Source organism: Zonotrichia leucophrys, chromosome 4 (assembly GCF_028769735.1).
Source record: "Zonotrichia leucophrys gambelii isolate GWCS_2022_RI chromosome 4, RI_Zleu_2.0, whole genome shotgun sequence".
Lineage (NCBI taxonomy): Eukaryota > Metazoa > Chordata > Aves > Passeriformes > Passerellidae > Zonotrichia > Zonotrichia leucophrys.
The window spans coordinates 57,657,462-57,677,800 of NC_088173.1; the positions used below are offsets into that span (position 1 = coordinate 57,657,462).

Sequence of the window (20,339 nt, forward strand, 5' to 3'; positions counted from 1 at the left end):
GTTTTTGAAAACATCAGAGCCAAGGAAATTGTTACGGGACATAATGCATGCACTTTCAGGCAACTCCCCTCAGATGCTCAGGATGATGGTGGAAGAAAACACAGACATGCTCATTTGAACATGTAACAAGTGACAATCAAGGCACCATGCAGTCCTGAGCATTTATAGATGCAGGGTTCTTTCTAAGCTCCGTGCAATCTTGGCCAAATTTTAAGTTTAATGGTAATTTCTCAGCAAAATACAACTTCATTGTAGTTAATGAACCATCCACAGCTAAAATTTCAATCTATTTAACCCCAGAGTCATGGTTGTATGGAGTTACTTGCTCATCGTCAAACGCTAACTATAACTTAGTTGAAGCTGCTGTTTAGCTACCATTTAAAACATACTCAGTGTCAAAAAGTACTCTTCACCCTTCAAGCATTGTTTTGGTTCACCAAATTAGTGGTCACAAACAAATAAGATATTTACTCTGTACTGCATCCAAAACCAGTGTTTCTTTATGTAATCTGACTGACGAGCAAACACCAAAGCCATGGAGATAATAGCACTAGGTCAGACTTAGCAAAATGATGCCTCAGCTTTTGCCACTTAGCAGTAAAATACATGCTATAAAGACACAAACAGAAATGAGCCCACTAACACCTAATTTAACTGCATCTTGAAAACACAGTATAGCAACCCAGCAAAGAGATTTCTATTGGTATTTGTATGAAAGGACATTTGTTCATACCCATTAACCTCTGGATTTTACCTGTTAGTTTTCTATAGGATGCCTGTGTTGCTTCACAAGCCACAAGGTGTCACAGTGGCTCAAGTGGTAGGATTCTTGTCAGTCTGGACAAGCAGGTTGTGGCTTCAGGTTACAAAGCAGTGCTAACACCACTCCCTACAAGGAAGTCTGTGCCACACTGCATATTTAGTGTTATTTAGAAATGCAGCTCTTTGGATGCAACGATCAGCCAAGGTGCAACTCGGTTGCCTAAGGATGGTTTTTACATGGACATTAAGTAATCTTACAGCACTGTTGGAGAAGAGAAGTACTTGGTGCACTGGCATCTTGGCCAGTCTTTTCACTTTGCATTATTAACCCTGCCAGTGTTAGGAAGTACTGAAAAGAGTTGAGCTAATCAATCATATCAAATAAAAAATTTTATGAATACCACTTCGTTCTACCAAGAGTTTCTAGGAATTAGTAACAATTTATTTGAATGCACTAATTATTCAAATTTATGACATATTTCTGCTCGTTCTTCATAAGAAGCAATGTGCTGTAAGCATGTAATATTCTGCTAAGACTATATATTGTAGTTGGTCATATATCGTGTGTTACTGTTTTGCATCTTTGACTGGATGAGCACAGATGGAGCTAGAGCTTAAAATGCCAGGAAGCTTAGAAAATTTTTACCATTTTTCTAATGTAACTGCACACTAAGCAGCATTCCGTTCCATGAAAAAATTATGCACATACATCATATTTACTGACTTGTAATTTTCCCATTGCAACCAGCCATTGTTATTAATTTGCTTTACATTCATACACCAGTCAGTCCTCACTGCAAAGCAATCAGAGATTCTTCTCTGGTGTATTTAATTTCTAAGTTCTATCTGGGAGGTAAGCTCAAAACAGGAAACACTGCCTCTCAGCTTAGCCTGTATAAAATAAGCAAATTCTTTCAGTAATGGTTAATAAATTGAAATTTGCATTCTGCAATTATTTGTAAGAATAAAACTCCACTGATCAAACCTTCACAGAAAAGCATAAAGAGCACGAACATAGCCAAAGCAAATTCACAGCTAAACTCAAGTGAATTGTCACGGAAATTTTTCATGTAGCATTTGTTGCACTCAGGTAATGAACATTTACCCAGTGTGTTGGCTTTTCATGTCCCATTATTCATGCCAACACATTCATTAAAATGGGCCTATGCTATTTAACATAATCAGCAGTGTGCATAGGTGTGGCCTTCAAAGAGTTATTACCACAGTTTACAGGCATGCTGTTCATAAATACAAGCAGAACCCCAGTCACTGCAAAATGCCAAGCTTCCCAAAAAACATATGGTAATTTTTGCTGTGTAAAATGGATAGATGCACTATATAATGCATAACTGCATCACATTATATCTGAACTTCTAATTGCTTGAAATGATACTTCAAATCACATCATCAACATTATTACCTAATTACCCTAAGGGTTAACTGATATTCCAGTGATTAAGTCTAGGTAGAAGCAATAGAGCTATTGTATTGTCTCCATCCACTACAGCAAAAGGTATGATTGCAACAGCACATCTCAAGTCCTTCAGAGATTCTGTGAAATTCTGTGAAACTGAGTTTCTGTGAAGATTCTGTGAATGTTTTCAACATCTTGGTATGGAGAAAAAAGGTAGAGAAATGAGTGCAAAAAGGAAGGAGGTCCCTCTTGCAACATACTGAACAACAAGAATTATTTTCATTTTCTCTAAAGGAACTATTATATAGCACTTCTTTTCTTTTCACATCATTGTGATGCAAGATAGAGTAACCTAGTAACATTTTTGGTACTTAAACCAGCTACAAGAACTATAGAAGATGGTGAGTGGCATTAATCTGAAAAGGCCTTCTCCAGTGTCAAATGACCCATGCATGAGACTTTTGTAAACTGCAGAAGAAAAACATAGCATTCTAGGTGTGAGGTATTTCATCTTCCCTTTTTCCACTTATTAAGGGCTGTCCTGGTTGCAAACCTAGAGGCAAAGCTGGTGACACATGTGTTTTGCCCACCTTACCCTAGAGCATGTCTAGTCCACAGAAGATGGTTAGAAATGCTGGTGCTGCTGACTGTCTTCCTAAGGGATGATGTATGCTGAAGGTGCTTCAGTATAAGAAGAAATAAAATGAAAAAGTTTCACTCTATTTACTTTCCATGTTTTCTGAGCATTTTTCTCTGTTCACGTAACTATTGTATTTAAAGACTTAGAATATTTCTTTTTTTGTATAATGTAGTTATTAATATCTCAGAAATCTATTTGTAACCTGCTCTAGGACAGATGGCAGCTATTTGTCTGATAAAATTTTCTGCTAATGGCTGAGACAAAACTACACAACTGGAACAAAAATCGCAATAAGGTACATAAAATACTTCAAATGCACAATGTGCTCAAAGTCATCATTTTCTCAATTTACTACTTTAGAAAATCACTTAATACAAATGTAGTTAGGAAAAAACCAAATGTTTGAAAGTCCAAAAGGAAAGTCAAAATAGTCCACTGCACATGTAATGTAAGACTACACATATTAATACTCAAACATGGTCAATTGTTTTTTTTCCAGGTATTTAGTTTTTCAAGAATAAGCAAAGTGGATCTATGATTTAATCTACTCTTGAGTCTGCTTTAATCAGGGGGTTCCAAATATGATGACTTTTTTTACACACATAATGTGTCTTTGCACTTTGAATGCAACAGATAAAGTCATTCAGCCAGGCAATTCTTTTTGGATGTTATAGTCTGCAGTTAGCAGTTGGGTAAAATGCATGGGATCTAGACAGATATTGAATCTGCTTTATGTGAGTAATCTGATGTCAAAACTATACTGAGATTGGATTTCTCCCTCCCCTTTTTAATACACATACAAATGATGCTCCTGCTCAGGTAACTAGGCTTGGCAAGCCTAGAACCAGGGAAGAAGGATATCAACAGGTACTGCAGATCATGTATGTCAGATTTGCAGTAACCTTCCAGTTCATTAACTGCTCCAAAGGATGCAAACTATTTGGTTTGCAGCTGACCCAGCAGTAGATTTAAGCACATTTAGAAACCTACATAAAGCTGTGGGCTTTAATACATCAGTTCTGAGTTTGCCATTCTGCTCTGAATAAGCACCTGAATGTGAATATTGACAAGAGAAAGACCTCAGGGAGAAGTTCCAGTGTGATACTTTTATTTTGGCTCTAATTCAACCCCACAAAACCACTACAACCCAAACCACTCAGTGAGTCTGTGATTCAAGCCTGTATGAGGATGGGTACAGCCCCTGGCCAGAAGCTTCAGCATGGGCATGCCTCCTTGACAATACTGCAGAAACACCAAGGTGATGCCAAGGTGATCTGAGTCTCATGAAGAGGACAGCCTGTGGCTGTAACATTTATGGCCAAAGACTCCTCAGGACCAACACCTCTTGAATCCTGAAGAGGTGATAGGTTTAGAAACACACAGAGTTCTACTTCATGTCTAGTTCTGAAAAGGTCTCATTTTTCCAGAGCAGTTGGTTTTTCACTAATCTTTTAAGGCATTCAAGTACTGGAGCTGTTTCCAGAGGTATCAGCTGTTCCCAAACTGAGGTTCAAGTTCTGCAGATGGTCTAGCTGATTCCCTGTTACCTCAGAAGTACCCAAGTGGACTACTCAACCTAGATCAATAATTTTCAGGTTTTAGTTAAGTAGGGCATGGCTGTCAACCACAATGTGATAGAAACAGTATTCTGACCATAAATTGCCCTTCTCTCTGAAATTCTGACAGTAACCAAACACAGAAAGAATGTACCAGGGAAAAGAAAGGTGCAGGCTTAGGGGAGAAGATTTTTAGCCAGGGATTTGGTGATGTTTCTTTCAGTACTAATTTTGAGTAATAAATAGGACCACTGAGAAAGGGCCAACATGTCCTGCCCTACCACAGGCTTTTTGGGAGACTATTCATCAGCCTCTTTGGGGCAACCTTGTTCATGCCACAATCACCCTTCTAAGGCATCAAGTGGCTCAGCAACAACTTCTGGAAAAGAGTACCTGGCAAAAGTGGGGCTCTATCCTGACCTGTTTACACAGCATAGTGCAGGGAAGAAGGCTCTTCTCATGGAGGAAACAACTGAACAAAGAACCAGCATGGCTGAAATGCGTGTTTATAGTAGATATGCAACTTCTGGCAAAGAGATGCAAAAAAAATACCATTTGAAGTGAGAAGTCCAGATAAAAAATACTGCAAAGAGTTTAGCAATCTTATCCCTTTTTAAACAAAGAAAATGCATATACAAAACCCAAATTATTTTCTTTTTTTATCTGATCTTGCAATCTTACTGCAGGCAAAACTCCAGCTTAAATAATAGCACAGGACTGGCTCCTTGTTATGATCTCTATTTTGTTCTTTCTCACTAACCAACAGCTTCTATTTTTGAGACTGGATCTGCATAGTAAATCTTGTTTACATCAGGGAAAGACAAAGTTTAGGGGTTTTTCTAAGTGGATTTATGGCATAACGAGTAAAGAAAAAAAAAGAAGAGTTGAAAAGGTTTCTTTATAGAAAATTATCTAGTAAGCATCAGAACGATTGCAGACAAGACCCATTTTTACACTTTTGCAGTGACTCTTTCTCCACCCTCACCAGCCCCTACCCCCAAATGCAGCATGCTTGCAGTTTCCCTTCTTTTATATGACTTTTTTGGGGGGGAGGGTGGGCAGGAGTAGCAAGATATCCCTGATCGTAAGCTAAGGATCAACATGTAAAGGAAGTGGAGTCTTTTTTTTCTCCCCTGGCCTCATAAGAATTGTTAGTTTGCAACAATTTTAATTGAAAGCAGCTGCAACTGAAATTTTTTTAGCGGATAGAAAACATGTATGAAATAAAAGAAAATCAGTAAAAAGAGCCTTGAATCCATTCTGAAGTCAGAGTCTGCCTAAAGGCATTCAAGGGTTTTCTTTTAACACTGACCTTTTAGTTTCAGCAAAGCATGGTTCATAAGTACTCTCAAAATACTTTACTCATGTTCCTAGAATTGCTAAGTATTAGTATATTTGTGGGTGAAAGAATATTTTCTCAAAATTACTTTAAAACAGAAGTTTGTGTGTTTTCCCCTCAACAAAACAAACTCATTGGACAAACTCAGACTTATGTACACAATATGAGAGATCTGTTTGCCATACTAAGTTGCTAGGCGAACAAATGTGATGTCACAACATAGATTTTTATGACTAATCTATTAAAAATGCATCAGGAAGAAGAAGATTATTTCATCAGATAGCAATGTGAGAAAGAAAAATAAGAGACTTTCATTAAACTGCAGAAAATTTGTTTTGCTTTGATTTGCATTAAATATTTGGTTGCGTATCAATGTCTGTGTAAGCTTCCAGTTCATTTAGCAGCTTTTAAATAATCATAACACCCTCCTTTATTTTCCTTTTAATTTTCTTTATACATTTTTCCATCATGAAATCTTTGTTAAATTCACTATACAGTTTAATAGAAGTTTAATATCATTTGATTAAGCTGATTGTCTTTAAAATAAATATGCTACTAATCAAGGTCTCTAGTCACCCTTAAAAACACTGCTCCCTTAGCCAGAGGGAAAGCTGTGTGTTGCATGCAATGGTGATGTAAAGCATAATCTCTTGTAGTGACAGAGAGAGATACAGGTGAATTTAATGTATTGTGATACACAAAAGTTCTAACAATACAGGGGACTAAATAAACAAGTGATACATTTCTTTGATTACTGACAATAAAGCAACGCCTCAAACTTTAAACTGTCAGCAACTTTAAGTAATCTATTCACAGCACACTGTAATGTTACTGAATAATTATATAGAAGATATAATCACCTTTTTTTCTTTTAAGTGTAAGCAGTTTCAAATGATTAAAAATTAGAACAGAAAAGGATTTACAACATCAAAGAGGTAAAGAGGTGCCTTTTTAAACATCAAGTTTTATGAAAAACAGAGACATTTACTTATGTTGTGTATTGCTACCTAGAACTTCAGAAAGTGCTGATTATGCCACAACAGGATTCCTTTCTTGAAATGTTAAACTAACACAGATATAAAAAAATTAAGATAAACCATGTATGAGTGAATGGGAATGAAATCCTGTAAACCACACACAGAGCAAGGAAACAGCTGCATTTTGTTTAACCAGAAGTTAATCAACTATGAGAGAAGTAAGTAAGATTTGTCTTTATATCTGCCAAAGATTATTAAACATTTAAATATTCATTTTACTTCTTTAAATAGGGATTGTTGGTGCATTACAAAATGGCACTGGATGCTCCCAAAGTATTATTAAGAAAGCATGAATTAATTTAGAAAAAAGTATTACCATATTAGATTTCTTTGAACAACTTCTAAGGAAGGTTCAGTTTTCCTGTAGACTGTTTAATAACTCAGACTCCCTAATTTACTTTAGATCACATAAGAATTAGCTAGGTGGTGGACTTTTGCCAGTACTTACATCATAAAACCACCCCCTGCCTGGGTGTGATTGGAATTCCTCGCCTAAGACTGACCCTGAATTTAAAAAGGCAGTTGTAGGTTCTGTCTGAGGAGCCCATAAAGTTATAAGAAGTTTGGAGAGCAAAAGTTTGCACGTCTAGCACAGGCTAAAGCTGCTAATTCTTTACTTTCATGACTTCCATTTCTTCCTAAAGAAAACAGCAACAACAAAGATAGCTATGCTGCATCTAAATGACCTTTCTTTATCACTGTGTACTTTGTCTGCTTAATACACCGAGCACATCCCTCACACTGACTGTTATTCCCTTCCACCAGTGCTGACAGAAACTGGAGTGGAAGCAGTGGATTTCTCAGGAAGGGTCCCCAAGCCCTGAGCCCTTTCGAGAACACTTCTACCTCCCCCAACCATCGGCCCTGCTGCTGGGAGAGCAGGAGTAGGAATGGCTCGTGGTGGATTCCCCAATGGTGCTTCTACCAGCTCATTGCTTTTTTTAAATTTTTTTTTTAATAATTTCTCACCTACCTGCAAGCTTTGGAGCACTACAATGGGAAGAGAGAGGAGAAAACAGATAGACATGACATACAGATGCTCCTCCCATTGGCTCCCCATCCATCCCCTGTACAACTTTATTAAATAATATATGTTTTGCTCTGCCTTGGAACTTCCACCTCTGCAAGGGACAGTAGAGAATCTGGCTCTACAGGGTTATTAAGAACATTTTCATGTTTTATGCAACAAGTAAAATCCCAAAGGCTTTCCATGGATATATTTGGGATAAAGGCTGTAGTTTCCCATTTTTAAATGCATCCTCATTTGCCACTGTCCCTCTGCACAAGTTGGGTCCATGTGGAATCTGCCAGCTTGCTACCCCCAGTCTTTTGGAGAGTTTCTTTGTAATTCCTTTCGCCTTAAGCTGCTTTGCCTGTGCTCACCTACCCCCTGGGGCTCACAGAGCACAAGCAGCCTCCTTCAGAGACCAGAGCCTACATTATTCCAAAGACTGCCTGAAGAGAGACGTTCATGCAGCAATCCTGTATCACCCACAGCACAAGCACATTCCTTCCATGACATACCAGGCTCTGGATTCAAAAAATTTAGAGCTAGTTATACATGCTCCAGAAGCCTTCACCTACCAATCCCAAACATGCTTGGAAGTGTATAAAATTAATGTGAAACTTCCACTTTGTGACCTGCCCAAAAAGCCAGAATTATTCTTTACAAACTGTCTACATGTAGTCACTCTAGTGTCCCAGGAAATTAGTTTAATATTTTTGTTTGTTTATTATGGAGAAGTTTTCACAGGAAGATGAATGAGATGAAATGAAGCTAGCTAAAAAACACATTTCAATGAACAACAATGCTTACAGCACTGAGCTCATAAACTGAAAAAACAGAGAACCAGAATGTAAACACTGAACAATCACAAAGCAAAAGAATTTTTATTCTGAGCAAATAAAAGAAATGCTGGAGCATAAGGCCTTCATTAACAAAATACTGACTGTCAAAGTAAAATGCTGCTGAAACCTAGCAAGGCACTCCTAGCAAGAAAGAGTGGGCTATTGCTTTTTGCCCACAACAATCCATCTGAATTTGTGCAACAAAAATTGCAATTTAAGGTGCTGAAGTTTAATTCAGCACACCTCAGCAACGAAGGAGGGGAGAGTTGTTTCACAAGTCCCTCAAAAACTTTCTAGTGTAACATCCAAAAAGGAGCTACAATCAGGAACTGGTCAAGTATTAAAAGTACCACTAAAATAGTATGTAAAAAGGCTAAGTTAGCACTGACAGCTTTTAGAGCAGGTCGTATATAAAACCCTGAAGAAATCACTCAGTGATACATATTTGCTCTTCTCACTTGAAAAAGTCTATAAATTATTACATGAATATGTACAGGAATGTAAGGAACAGAGTTGCAAGACAGTAACAAACAAGCAGCAGCAAACAAACCCTCATTATAAATGGCAGCAACCCTCTGCAGTCAACAACTTAGGGCAAAACTGACAAACACTTGCCGTGATTTTGGGAGCAAAGAGCTGCTTGGAGTTTTTAGGCAGCACAAAGTGAATCACCAATTGCTCTCCAGCAACGTTCCAAGGCTGGCAGTGGTAACAGTGATGGAAAAGCAGTTACCCCGTGGCGGTGCCCAATCAGAAAGCAGGTCACATCTCGTTAGCTGTATCATATACATTAAACGTCACAGATTCTCCATGCCTTAGCTGACAATTCAGGCATGTGTGTTTTATTTTATAACCTCATGTTATCTTAAAGAATCACAATACAACAAACAGACCAACCTGAGATCCTTCACCATGCTGCGTGTCACAAACCTGGCAGATATTTGGCACTACATAAAGCCGTTTACTATAAAAGATTCATACTTTTAAAAAGTCTTTTCAGGGCACCACTATTAGACTACTATGAAAAATTGCAGCACCAAGAATGTTTGCTGCACAAACACAGATACATGGACAGAAATGCAGCCTGATTCACTCTCACTTCATTAGACTTGAAAAGTGTGCTTTCCTTAACCATGTAAATAACAAGATGCAGCCCCCAGTATTTCTTTCTTCTTTTATTTTTTTTTTTAATGACAAAAGCATTTCTCCCTCCCATTCAGTACATTCTTTGCAGTGGCTGATCTGGATTTCGAAGCCAGGGTATATAAACCATTAACACATTTTACAAAGCATAACCAACAGTGAATGTAGTTTACATTTCTGGGTACTTTTGACAGCTATATGATAAAGTAGTGAACTGAGCATCTCTCTTGCTAAAAGCAACAGCATTCTAAATGTAAACACAAATTTCTCTTGTCGGTTGTCCCAAACATGTGTTCTTTAAGAGTAGCCTAGGAATAAGTTTTTAAAACTCTGCTCCCCTTTTAAGTTATCATCCATTTTTCATTTTAATGAGTTCACAGAACAGAACCAAAATGTTCGTCTCTCCCCCTAAACCTGCAGCATTCCAGAATTAATTTTGTGCAAAAGCCGAAGCAATACTTCACAATATTATAGCTGCAAATGCCAGCAGGACGGAACCTGAACAAACAACACACTAAGGCAAAGAAATTTCCTGAGACCAGCATTATAATCCACGCTGAAGTGCTGTACTGTAATTTCATGATTTCAGCCTAAACTGGTATCTCCTCAAAGAGTTGCTCTGCGTGGAAACATAATGAGGGATTACCCAATTAAACTACTAAATTAATTAGGGTTCATGCCTGCATATACTGTACTGTCTAGTGGGACGCTTCAGCTGGAATTCGGGCTGAAACCAACCACGGTCCATGCACAGGAAAACAAGGCTGGGGGACTTACCTCCGTCCGCGACTGCAGCCTCTTGTTCATTTCATATATTCGGTACTCTGGTTGCACCATGTATGGTGTGTGTCTCCTATAAAATGGGCCAAAAGGAGAAGAATAGAAAGGGTCATGTGGTGTGCTGGACATCTTGCCTGCTTGCAGAGATTCAAGCTACACAGAGTATCATCAACATCCATACAGAGCACATGGGCTGTGTGTTCTTCACAGTACAAAGTAGCGGCGCGCACACACACACACACATCCAGGCTGCACGCACTGGCTGGGGACTGCTGTGGGAGCCCGCTCCGGCGGAGACGGGCGGGGGGTGGGGGGAGCGGGAGCGCTCAGGCTCCAGACACGGAGAGGGAGGCTGGATAGCTTCAGGCACCGCCGCTCGGTTTTAAAGCAGCAGTTTCTGGAGGGGTCATTTCCTGTCCGCGCTGCCGACTCGTTCAGAAATGCCATCCCCCGCCGTCCCTCCCCGCCTGGCAGAGGTGCGGGTTGGGGTTCGCTGTCCCCCCGCAGGCCCCCGCCGGAGCCGCGGCGGGCTCGTTAGCATATAGGTGGTTTAAAAGCTGCCTGAGCCAATCACCCCGCGGGTAATGTCAGAAATGTGATTACTACAAAATACATAAACACAGGCCACGGCCATCCCGCCGCGGGCAGCGCCGCTTCCCCCGCGCCCGACGGCGCCCGCTGCCCGCCCGGGGCGGCCGCTCCGCTCCGCGCTGCCCGGGCCGGGGCCGCACCCGGGGCACGGCACAAAGAATAGCCCGCACGCCACACTTCACACAATGGAGAGCACTCGGATGCCAGCCGCAGAAACCTCCCGGAAAATGGGAGAGCACAAAGGGGCGGGTGGCAGAGCGGGACCCCCGGACGAGCAGCGGCAGTGCCCTTCGGCGGGGGTCAGCCCAACACAAATGGGGCGTTCTGGACGCCGCTGTCCGGCGCGGAGGCATCGGCAGCTAGGTGGGAGACTGCTCCCGGATTTTGGGATCATTGCTGGGCATCAATCCAGTAGCGGTTAGAGAGCGTTGCCAGTGAATAGCTAACATTGGGGAGGGGGTCCCGAGGGAGGAGGAGAGGGCAAGGGGAGGAGATCACCCCTCGGAGGTGAGGGATGAACTTTTATCTGTTGAATCATACTTGCAGGAAAGTGCTGGGAGCGGACACCACGTGAACGAAAAGTCCTAAAAATATAGAATAAACAAAATGGGCTCATGTGCTCCATGGGAAAGTGCCAGGTCTAGGAGGGGAGCCTTCAAATTACCTGTACGAAAAAGTCCTCGAAGCACAGACTGTGTCCTCATACACAGCTGTAAAGTATCAGGCATTATTTACAGTACTGAATAAATGTAAAAACAACAATAAACAGCGCTGAATTAATCTCTCATGTAAATTCATTCAAGCAAATGGAACCACTCTAGGAACAGATTTAGTTAACTAATATGATTAAGAGAATAACAATGAGCTGCAGCCACAACGGTTCTCAGTCGGAGTGCTCTGCATGAGCGCTGCGGGATCGCCCATTTCACAGATGGGGAAATCAAGGCACACGCCATTACTTTTTCTAAATTTTTGTAATAATCCCGAAAAATATTTGAGCATGGTATGGCTTTACCCACTGTCAAGAATTTAATTCAAATCTCACTGTAGGAATATTTTAAGAGATATTTGAAAAATTCTAGTTTTCATTGGCATCTGGCTAATTCTGGAAAGTCTGACCTCTTTTTTCAGGATACAGTATGAAATTTCATACTTCATATTCTACTGGCCACTGATCGGAATCATAATTTATCTTTCCCCTACCAGTAGTTGTTTAGCAAAACTATTTCTGAATGTTCTTATGGAATAACAGTTTCCATAAGAAGTGACGTATTGAGCTGTTTTTATAGACTTCCCACAGCTTCTGTCACTAAACACAGAGACAACAGATAATACATGAGGAATGTCACTTCTCTCTTTAAGAGCACTCCAGCTATGTAGCAATACTACACTGCCACTCCAGTACCATTACTGGAGGTGCTGAGTTTAATAAATAGCATGTGCAACGTTTGGTTTAGCAGTGCTGCAGTGACTGTGGCAGTGCTCTGCCAGGGCTTGCTGACCCCAAGAAAACCCTGTAGCATGGCTACACACCTACAAGGAAACTTCTCTGCGTCTACCTTGTTCCCTAAAAAGATTCCAACAAGGCTACCTTAAAACTTAAACCCAAAATTACCAGAAAAAATAGAGTTACAGCACTAATAAACACAGTATTTATAACCAAAGTACGACATACTTTTAAAAATGTAAAAAAAAACCCAACCAGAAATCTGCCAAGTTATGGATTTTACCTTCTTTGCAAAGCAAATCCAAAATATAATGTGTTTGCCTAAGAAAGGACACACTGCTCTCTGTAATTAAAATGGTGGAATTTTGCATAGCTTGTAAGATACTTCTGTTTTAAGGGCTTTTTGATTAAGCTAAAATTCACTATTTCACTGAAGTTAAACATGGCAATTATATTATTATTTTTATTTTGGCTGAGGAGGTGGGAAAGGAAGGAACAGTAGAATTTGCTTTCATGAGTAGAAACCCCAGATATTCCCCTCAACCCCCTTATAAGAGCTTCTGTGTATGGGTCTAGCAGAAAGCAAAAATATGCTGTGATATTTTAATAATTCCCATTGATTAACTGGCAAATTATCCCACACCTACAGCCCACCAGCAAGAACCAAGTCCCAGGGTAGGAGCCTGCTAATTACAGGCTCCGGCAGCTCTTCCAGTTGCCTGTTATCATCTAGACTAGTGTGATGTGCAGAACAGTAAAACAGAAGGCAGAATCAAAGGAACGTAAAGTTACAGGGATCCTGACAGTGTCATCTCGATTCCCACTTGGATCTGCTGCTTTTTAAGTTTTGTGTGTGCTCTGGGGGCGTGGGTTAGGGGGCATGCAGCCAGCCCCACTGCCTGGGCTGCTGCAAACCCCCTGCACCACTGGCATCAAGCTGCTACCCAAAGCGGCCCAGGGGTCAAAGGCAATTGTCTGGCCCAAGATTTAGGGCACTCAATAAACTCCTTAATCAAGAAAACAAGTTTAATGTGAGCAGAGGAAAAAATGAGGTGGAGGAAAACAAGAGGAAGAGACTAGTCTTCCCTAATCTGAAAATTAGTCTATTCCTGTGTGCATAGGGATGGCTACCAACAGATGAGGAAACCATGTGCAGAGTTGTCTTTAGGTGGGCGTATGCACATACAAATCCTGCTGCATCTCAGAGTGGTGAGACTTACACCAGCACCTGGAGGCCAGGAAGGAGGTACTGGGACACATCCTTGGTTCCCCAGTCCCTAAAGCTGCACAGTGCATTGGTTTACCCTAACCCTGCCTGGATGCTACACATGAGCACAAAACAAGGCACCAGAGCAGAGAGGGACCAGGACACAGGCTTGTGATTCCCACCTGGCTGGAAGCGTGCCATTAGACCCCACCAGCCATCACAGCGCCGTGTTTTGTGTCCCTCTGGCAAAGCACTCACCACCACATCGTCCCTCGGCACCCCAGAGGAGGGCTAGGATAATCTGGCTGCTGCCGGGTGCTGGATTGCCCTCTCCTGGGCAGAAACAGAAGGACCCACGCGAGTCAAGGACTCCTGGCAGCTCAGGAGGACAATTTCCTTCATTTCGGGGGAAAGCATGGGTCTGGTGGAGCAGAAGGGGGCATGCCCTCTGTCTTTGCATCCACCTCGGTGATGCCTGTAGCACCTCTGAGTAGCCACGTTGCACTATGGTAGAAGAACAAAAAACCAAGAGCAGAAACTTCCAGAACAAAAGCAGGGAGCAAGAAAGGATGAATGATGAAAGATGAGCAATCTGTCCATGCTGGAGCCGCTGGCACAGGGGGTCCTGCACTGGGAGGGCTCCTGTGCTGCCACTGCCCCAGCACACCAGGGCCAGCCCTGGAACACAGCCCTAGAACACAGCCCTGCCACAGGCACAGATCTGGAGCACAGCCCTGCCACAGGCACAGCCCTGGAGCACAACCCTGCCAACGGCACAGCCCTGCCAAAGGCACAGCTCTGCAACAGGCACAGCCCAGGAACACAGGCCTGCCACAGGCACAGGCCTGGAGCACAGCTCTGCAAAAGGCACAGCCCAGGATCACAGCCCTGCCCTGGAGCACAGCCCTGCCAAGGGCATAGCCCAGGAACACCGCCTTGGAGCACAGCCCTGGAACACAGGCCTGAAACACAGCCCTGCCACAGGCACAGCCCTGGAGCACAGCCCTGCCACGGGCACAGCCCAGGACACAGCCCTGGAACACAGCCCTGGAACACAGCCCTGCCACCAGCACAGCCCTCGCCCTACCAGGCTGACAATGGAAGCAGCTCTGAAGGCAGCTCTATTTTTAATAACTGCTTAGTAATAATAACCATAATAATGTAGAAAAGCAACGCAGCTGAAAATAGGTGTAATTGCTGTATTTATCCCTAGTATGTGTTGACTGTTCAGTCTTTGTCAGAAATCAGGTTTACAAGGATACATTTAAGGTGGAGCTGTTAAAAGACAGTAAAGGAGAGACTGATCTTAGTTAAAGACGCATAGCATATGAAGAGATAGAAACTACAAGTACTTGAATATTAAGAATGCTCAAGTAAACAAGATTGTTTTTTTAAAAACTAACAACACTACATTTTCGTATCCTTTGTTTATACAAAAGCCAAATAGTACTGAAGAGTTCTGATGGAGTGGCCTTAGGTAAAAGAACAAAACTGTTTTCCTGTGAATGCTCAAGAGTGACTACATGAAATATGCTTATCAAAAGCTGGGATGCACAATGAAGAACCACCAGCAATACCCAACCATCTGTAACATATACTCAACTGCACAGCTCAGACACAGATTTTGACAGGCTTCAGGTTACTTCCATTCATTTCTACAGCTATAGAATAGAGTGTACCAGATGCTTGCAATTTATAGCAAAAGTAGAACCTGTAATTTGTTTGCATTAAATATTAGTACATTGAAATAAAAATATATTCCAGAAAACATTGCCCTTTCACAGATAATTTGTGGACAGGAAACCAAGTAAATCTGTTCAATCCATTGTTAGAAAAATTACTGAGCTCAGTGTACACTTCCAGAATTTTTCTATGTAGATTACCTTTTATTTTTGTTGTAATAATTTTCATTTTCTGTCATTAATGAATGACATGATTGGTTTTATCAGAAGGGTTTTTAAAAAATCCGTAAGTAGGACCACCAAAACTACTGTATTTCGGAGTGCGGCAAGAAGGGTTCACATCTTTTAAATGCTTCAGGCTTTTTGCAGACTCAAGCCTACCTTGCATAAATTACATGTAATTATAATTCAATACAAATGAAAATTCTAAGAATTCTCTTTCCCTATTTAATCCTAGTAAATTAGAGTTACAGCTCCAGCACTCACCAGTGATGCTAGAAGTACTTCTAAATTGATGATAACACAGAAGGGATTTTGAATGTTTTTGAGTTCTTCAGTGTACACAACGTCTTTGTCCTCAATCAAAATGGATATTTAATTTTGTCTGGAAACTTTATGAATGCTCAGCTGAAAGCAGTCTTTGAGGAGCCTGCCCATGCCTGACTGAGCAGTCTGTCTGCTTTACTCATCCAGGTCCTGCACAGTACCTGAAGGAGACAGAGCAGGGGATGTAAAGGAACAAACTTGGTGTGCTGAAAATCTTACCTTGATGTTACATTGATTGGCCTTTTAAACCCTCCAAGACAGAGCAGACAAACTGACTTTCCGTCTCTCTGATTAAGCTGTGGTAAGCCAGCGCTGTGTGTTTAAGTGTCCTCCCTTTGTGGCATTGCAGAGGGATGCTGGTCTGTAGGAGCTCCCAGCTGCAGTCCAGTTCCTCGCCTCACAGGAGACTCTTGCTTTAAGCCTAAGTGGCTTCATTTTGCTCCTCATCATGCTGTCAGTGCAGCTCCTGAGTGGACTTGGGCAGCCTCCACCTATCCTGCATCACACCTGGGCACTGTAACTATTAAGTCCTTTGTGACCATGTGAGGGGGACTACTGTTAGGGGAAATAGGTGCTGGGAGGAGAGTAAGAGGCCTAAAGTGTGATATTATTAAGCCCTTGACCTCTAGGGAAGCTTCTCTGGGCTGCAGCAGCTTCAGGAGACCAAGGAATATCTGTCCATTGACAGCATCTTCCAGACTAGTAAAACAGCAAAGAGATTTAATATACCTTGGTTTTGTTGAATCTCTGAGGACACAATGAAGGCTGCTTTTGAGAATCCAGCAGCTTCAAGAACACTTATGTCTTATTTTGTTCCATCTCCCCTTTTCCTTCGTATTGCTCATACCTGCCCATAGCTCCTTTTGGAGCAGAATTCCTTTTCCATGAGTCATACCTGCCTTGGTAGCTTCCCACTCTACAAACTGGGTTTCCCCTCCCCCACCCCCTGCATGGGGCTGCATGCTGCTGAAGTTTGGGGTGGATTTTCACTGGAGACTGATGCTGGGAAGGACTGTTGGGAACGACTGAGATTCTCCACTCAAAGTGCTTAGCAAGTTTGGCTGGGAGTGTTTCCCCTGAAGAAAGTATGGAGAAGTGGTGCTGAGGATGGTGAATCTAGAGCAGTCAAACAGGGGAAAGAAAGGGATGAAATTCCTGTAATTTGCCTTTTGCAGCCATCTCCCAGTGGCTGAGGAAGAAAACAGCCTTCAGCAGCAGAGAAGACAGTGCTGCGGTTTATAGCATTGGCAGACAGCCAAAGAAAAATCTCCAAAGAAGTGGGGGAGGCTGCAGGAGCAGACTATGGTCTGGCAGACTGACCCTCCAGCAAAAAATCAGACAGGTCAGGAGAGAGGAAAGGGCCTGAAGCATCTGAGCCGCTTTCTGATATTCTAGTTTTCCTTACAGACAAGCTAAATAAGAATTAAATGCAGGTGGCACAGTCACTCAGCTTTAATGTATTAGGCAATGTTTTATTTCAAATTTCTTTAGTCTTAGTCCAAAGCAAGAATCATGATAACTGCCCTTTAATATGGTAAGAAATAAACAACACTAGGCTCCAACACACTCTCCAAGCAACCTTTCCTCCCTAACCTGGGTCTTAGAACAGATATCTTAAATATGAAAAAGAGATTCTTGCTTTGGCTGGTGATTACCAGAGATGTTCATTTTGGCTGGCTTTTCCTACCTAGAAAAGCTTGGTATTCCTTCTACATAACCAACTCCACCATACCAATTTACCTGTTACACACCTCACCCACTGCTCAACTTCCAGCATATTTCAATTAGTTGAAAGATTACTTTTTAAAGGACTCAGCTGGGAGCACTCAGCTTTGGAGGCATTTCAGTTGAGTGCTAATTAGCAACTAGCTGACTGTCAACTTTTCTTCTTCGAAGAGAGGGTAGGGTTGGTGATTCCCTTCTGAATTACCTGGCAATCAAATACATGTTGAAATTTATTCATTAACTTATAATAATCATCCCTAGCTTATTTGGCAATTTTCATCTTCAAAGCACTTTATAAACATTCATAGAGACACTGTGGTGATTAGCACTATGAGAAAACTCCTGCATATAGGTCTCTGTCCCTATTTTACAGACATGGAAGGTAAGGGAGGGCTGAATGACTGAGGAGGTCAATGGCAGAAATGTAGTTATACCTCAGGAAAGTATGACTTAAAGATTTGCATTTGGATCTTGCACAGCAGAGATATACATACTAAGCAGAACAAGCCAGGGATGGACAGGAGAACTGGTGTGAAAGGGAATGATGCAAGGAGAAATTCTGTGCCTGGTACCAAGGTGGGATTAATTTCAGACCAATCTGGAGCTAGTTACTATGTCTTTACCATGTAACTGAAACAAGGTCCCACCAAAACCTGGGCTGCATCCACCATGTTGTTTTGAATCAACTGCTATACTTTACTACAAAATATGCAGTGCCACTCTGTTTTATTTATTCAATTATTTTAACACAAAGTCCCAACCAATTGCATAAAGAAATTTATATTGAAAAAATATTATTTACTACACAGATTTTTTTTTGTCTTTTATTTCATGCTTATAATTCATACTCCATTTTTTTGGTAAAGACTGATCATAAGCATTTTGATCTTAATTTGATCTTAGACCTTTGTGCTTGCAAAACACAAGCCCAAACTTGCCAGGAAATGAAAGCATGCAGGATACAATCCATTGAGATTCTGGATACCACTGTTTCAGGTACTCTTTCCACTGCTTTAGACTGCATCCTTATTACATGAAAAATGCAATCAGTTACCTGTATGCATATTTTGTAGACACAACATAATTTTTTTTAATTTGGTCTTTAAAATTTAAGTACATGTTATCATATTAAGTTTTATAATTTGAAATGTTACCATGCTCTGCAGTGCTTGAATTTTGCCAAAGCCTTGTAGGGCTGCATAAATGTGAGTGAAATAACCAGGAGTTTTGCTTGGAAAATCTGATTATGCTGCAAGAGCAAAATGTTCCAGCTCGTGAGGACGAAAGACTGGCTGTGCCTCTCCTTTAAGTGAATAATGAGTTTGCAGAGAAAAATAGAGGCTAAGGAAAATATATACTAAATACATCTTTATCCACTCCATTTCATAGATTCTGTTCTTCTGACATCTCATACCTTCCTGGTGAGCTACTCAGTAACCTATATATATGCAAACAATGACCAAAAAAATGAACATGGATCTAATTCAGCATTTAAAACACAACAGATGCATTTTAAACAAGTCTGGCATGCACATATTGCAGGGAGCATGGAAAGATATTGACATCTCTGGAGAAGCATTAGATCTGAGCTCCCTCTGACTTGAAACTTGGCCCACATCAGGAGCCACTGTCTCTCCTGGAGACAGGGCAGCACCAGCCAGCTGATCAGTGGCACCAGCAGCATCTCCCACCTTCAACCCTCATTGCTAGCTTTGATTTCTGATTCTAAGAGTGCATTCTGCTCTCTGCTGTCTTCCCAGCATCATCCCATTGCATGTACTCTCCAGCCATGTCATGGTGGATTTTATAGTGGTGCACTAAAATCCCACCATTTTAACAAAAACACAATGTTTTATGCATGCAGTACAACATCTTGTGGAATTCTGGTGCATTTTCCCATTTCTCTTTGCTTGTGGAAGTTTGAAGTTTGAAAGTTATTGATTAGAAAGTTTGGTTCTAATTAGACAAACAGAAAAAACCTTCGGAACACTTTATTTTTCTTGACACCCAGAGAACTGGCACAACTCTGTAGCATGCCTTCTTCAGTGCAAATATCTTAGTAAACATTGCCTTGATTTCAACATCTGGTTCACATTAAATAAAACTACAGATGTGAATCCAATAAAGATAGAAATTTTGGAGGGAAGATAAAAGCCTCTAAATTAACCAGCAAGACATTTGTGTTAATTTGCAAAAGCCAAAAAAGCAAGTACAATTATCACAGGACCTGCATGTCTTAGCTAGAAAGGGAGGCCCAACAATGCCCATTATTTTAAAAATAACTTTGTAATTGTTTTAACAACATCCTTAACATGATATGAAATTCTGGACTGAATTCAGGCATTAAGATTCTAAGTGACAATATTCTAGTTTTTTGCATTTTGAAACTAGTCATCTTAAGATTTGAGGAGAAGAATAAATGAAAGTGTGTGAGAAGGGTCATTTAGTCAGCTAAATAATTATGAACATAACAAGGACAATTACAGGACATTTTTGCAATAGCAGCATGAGCACTGAAAATTTTCTAAGTCTTCATACAACTTTTGTATTTCATGTATATACATACATTATAATCACACCCTACTTAGTAATATGCATTGCATAGGGATCAAAACCAAGGAG

General features: G+C 41.0%; 1 protein-coding gene across 15 annotated transcripts in view; it reads right to left on the bottom strand.

The window, feature by feature from the left end:
- LDB2 (LIM domain binding 2) overlaps positions 1–16,617 on the bottom strand; it is a 218,129-nt gene extending 201,512 nt beyond the window's left edge. For 6 of the 15 annotated variants that reach the window (XM_064711834.1, XM_064711833.1, XM_064711831.1 and 3 more), the window contains exon 1: positions 10,517–10,904. In XM_064711834.1, the coding sequence (XP_064567904.1) occupies positions 10,517–10,648 (132 nt within the window). In that variant the 5' untranslated portion in view covers positions 10,649–10,904. Of the gene's footprint in view, positions 1–10,516; positions 11,104–11,774; positions 11,821–16,211 lie in introns of those variants that run through there. The other 9 variants (XM_064711828.1, XM_064711829.1, XM_064711832.1 and 6 more) reach the window with 7 other exon arrangements.
- Between the last annotated feature and the right edge of the window lie 3,722 nt (positions 16,618–20,339).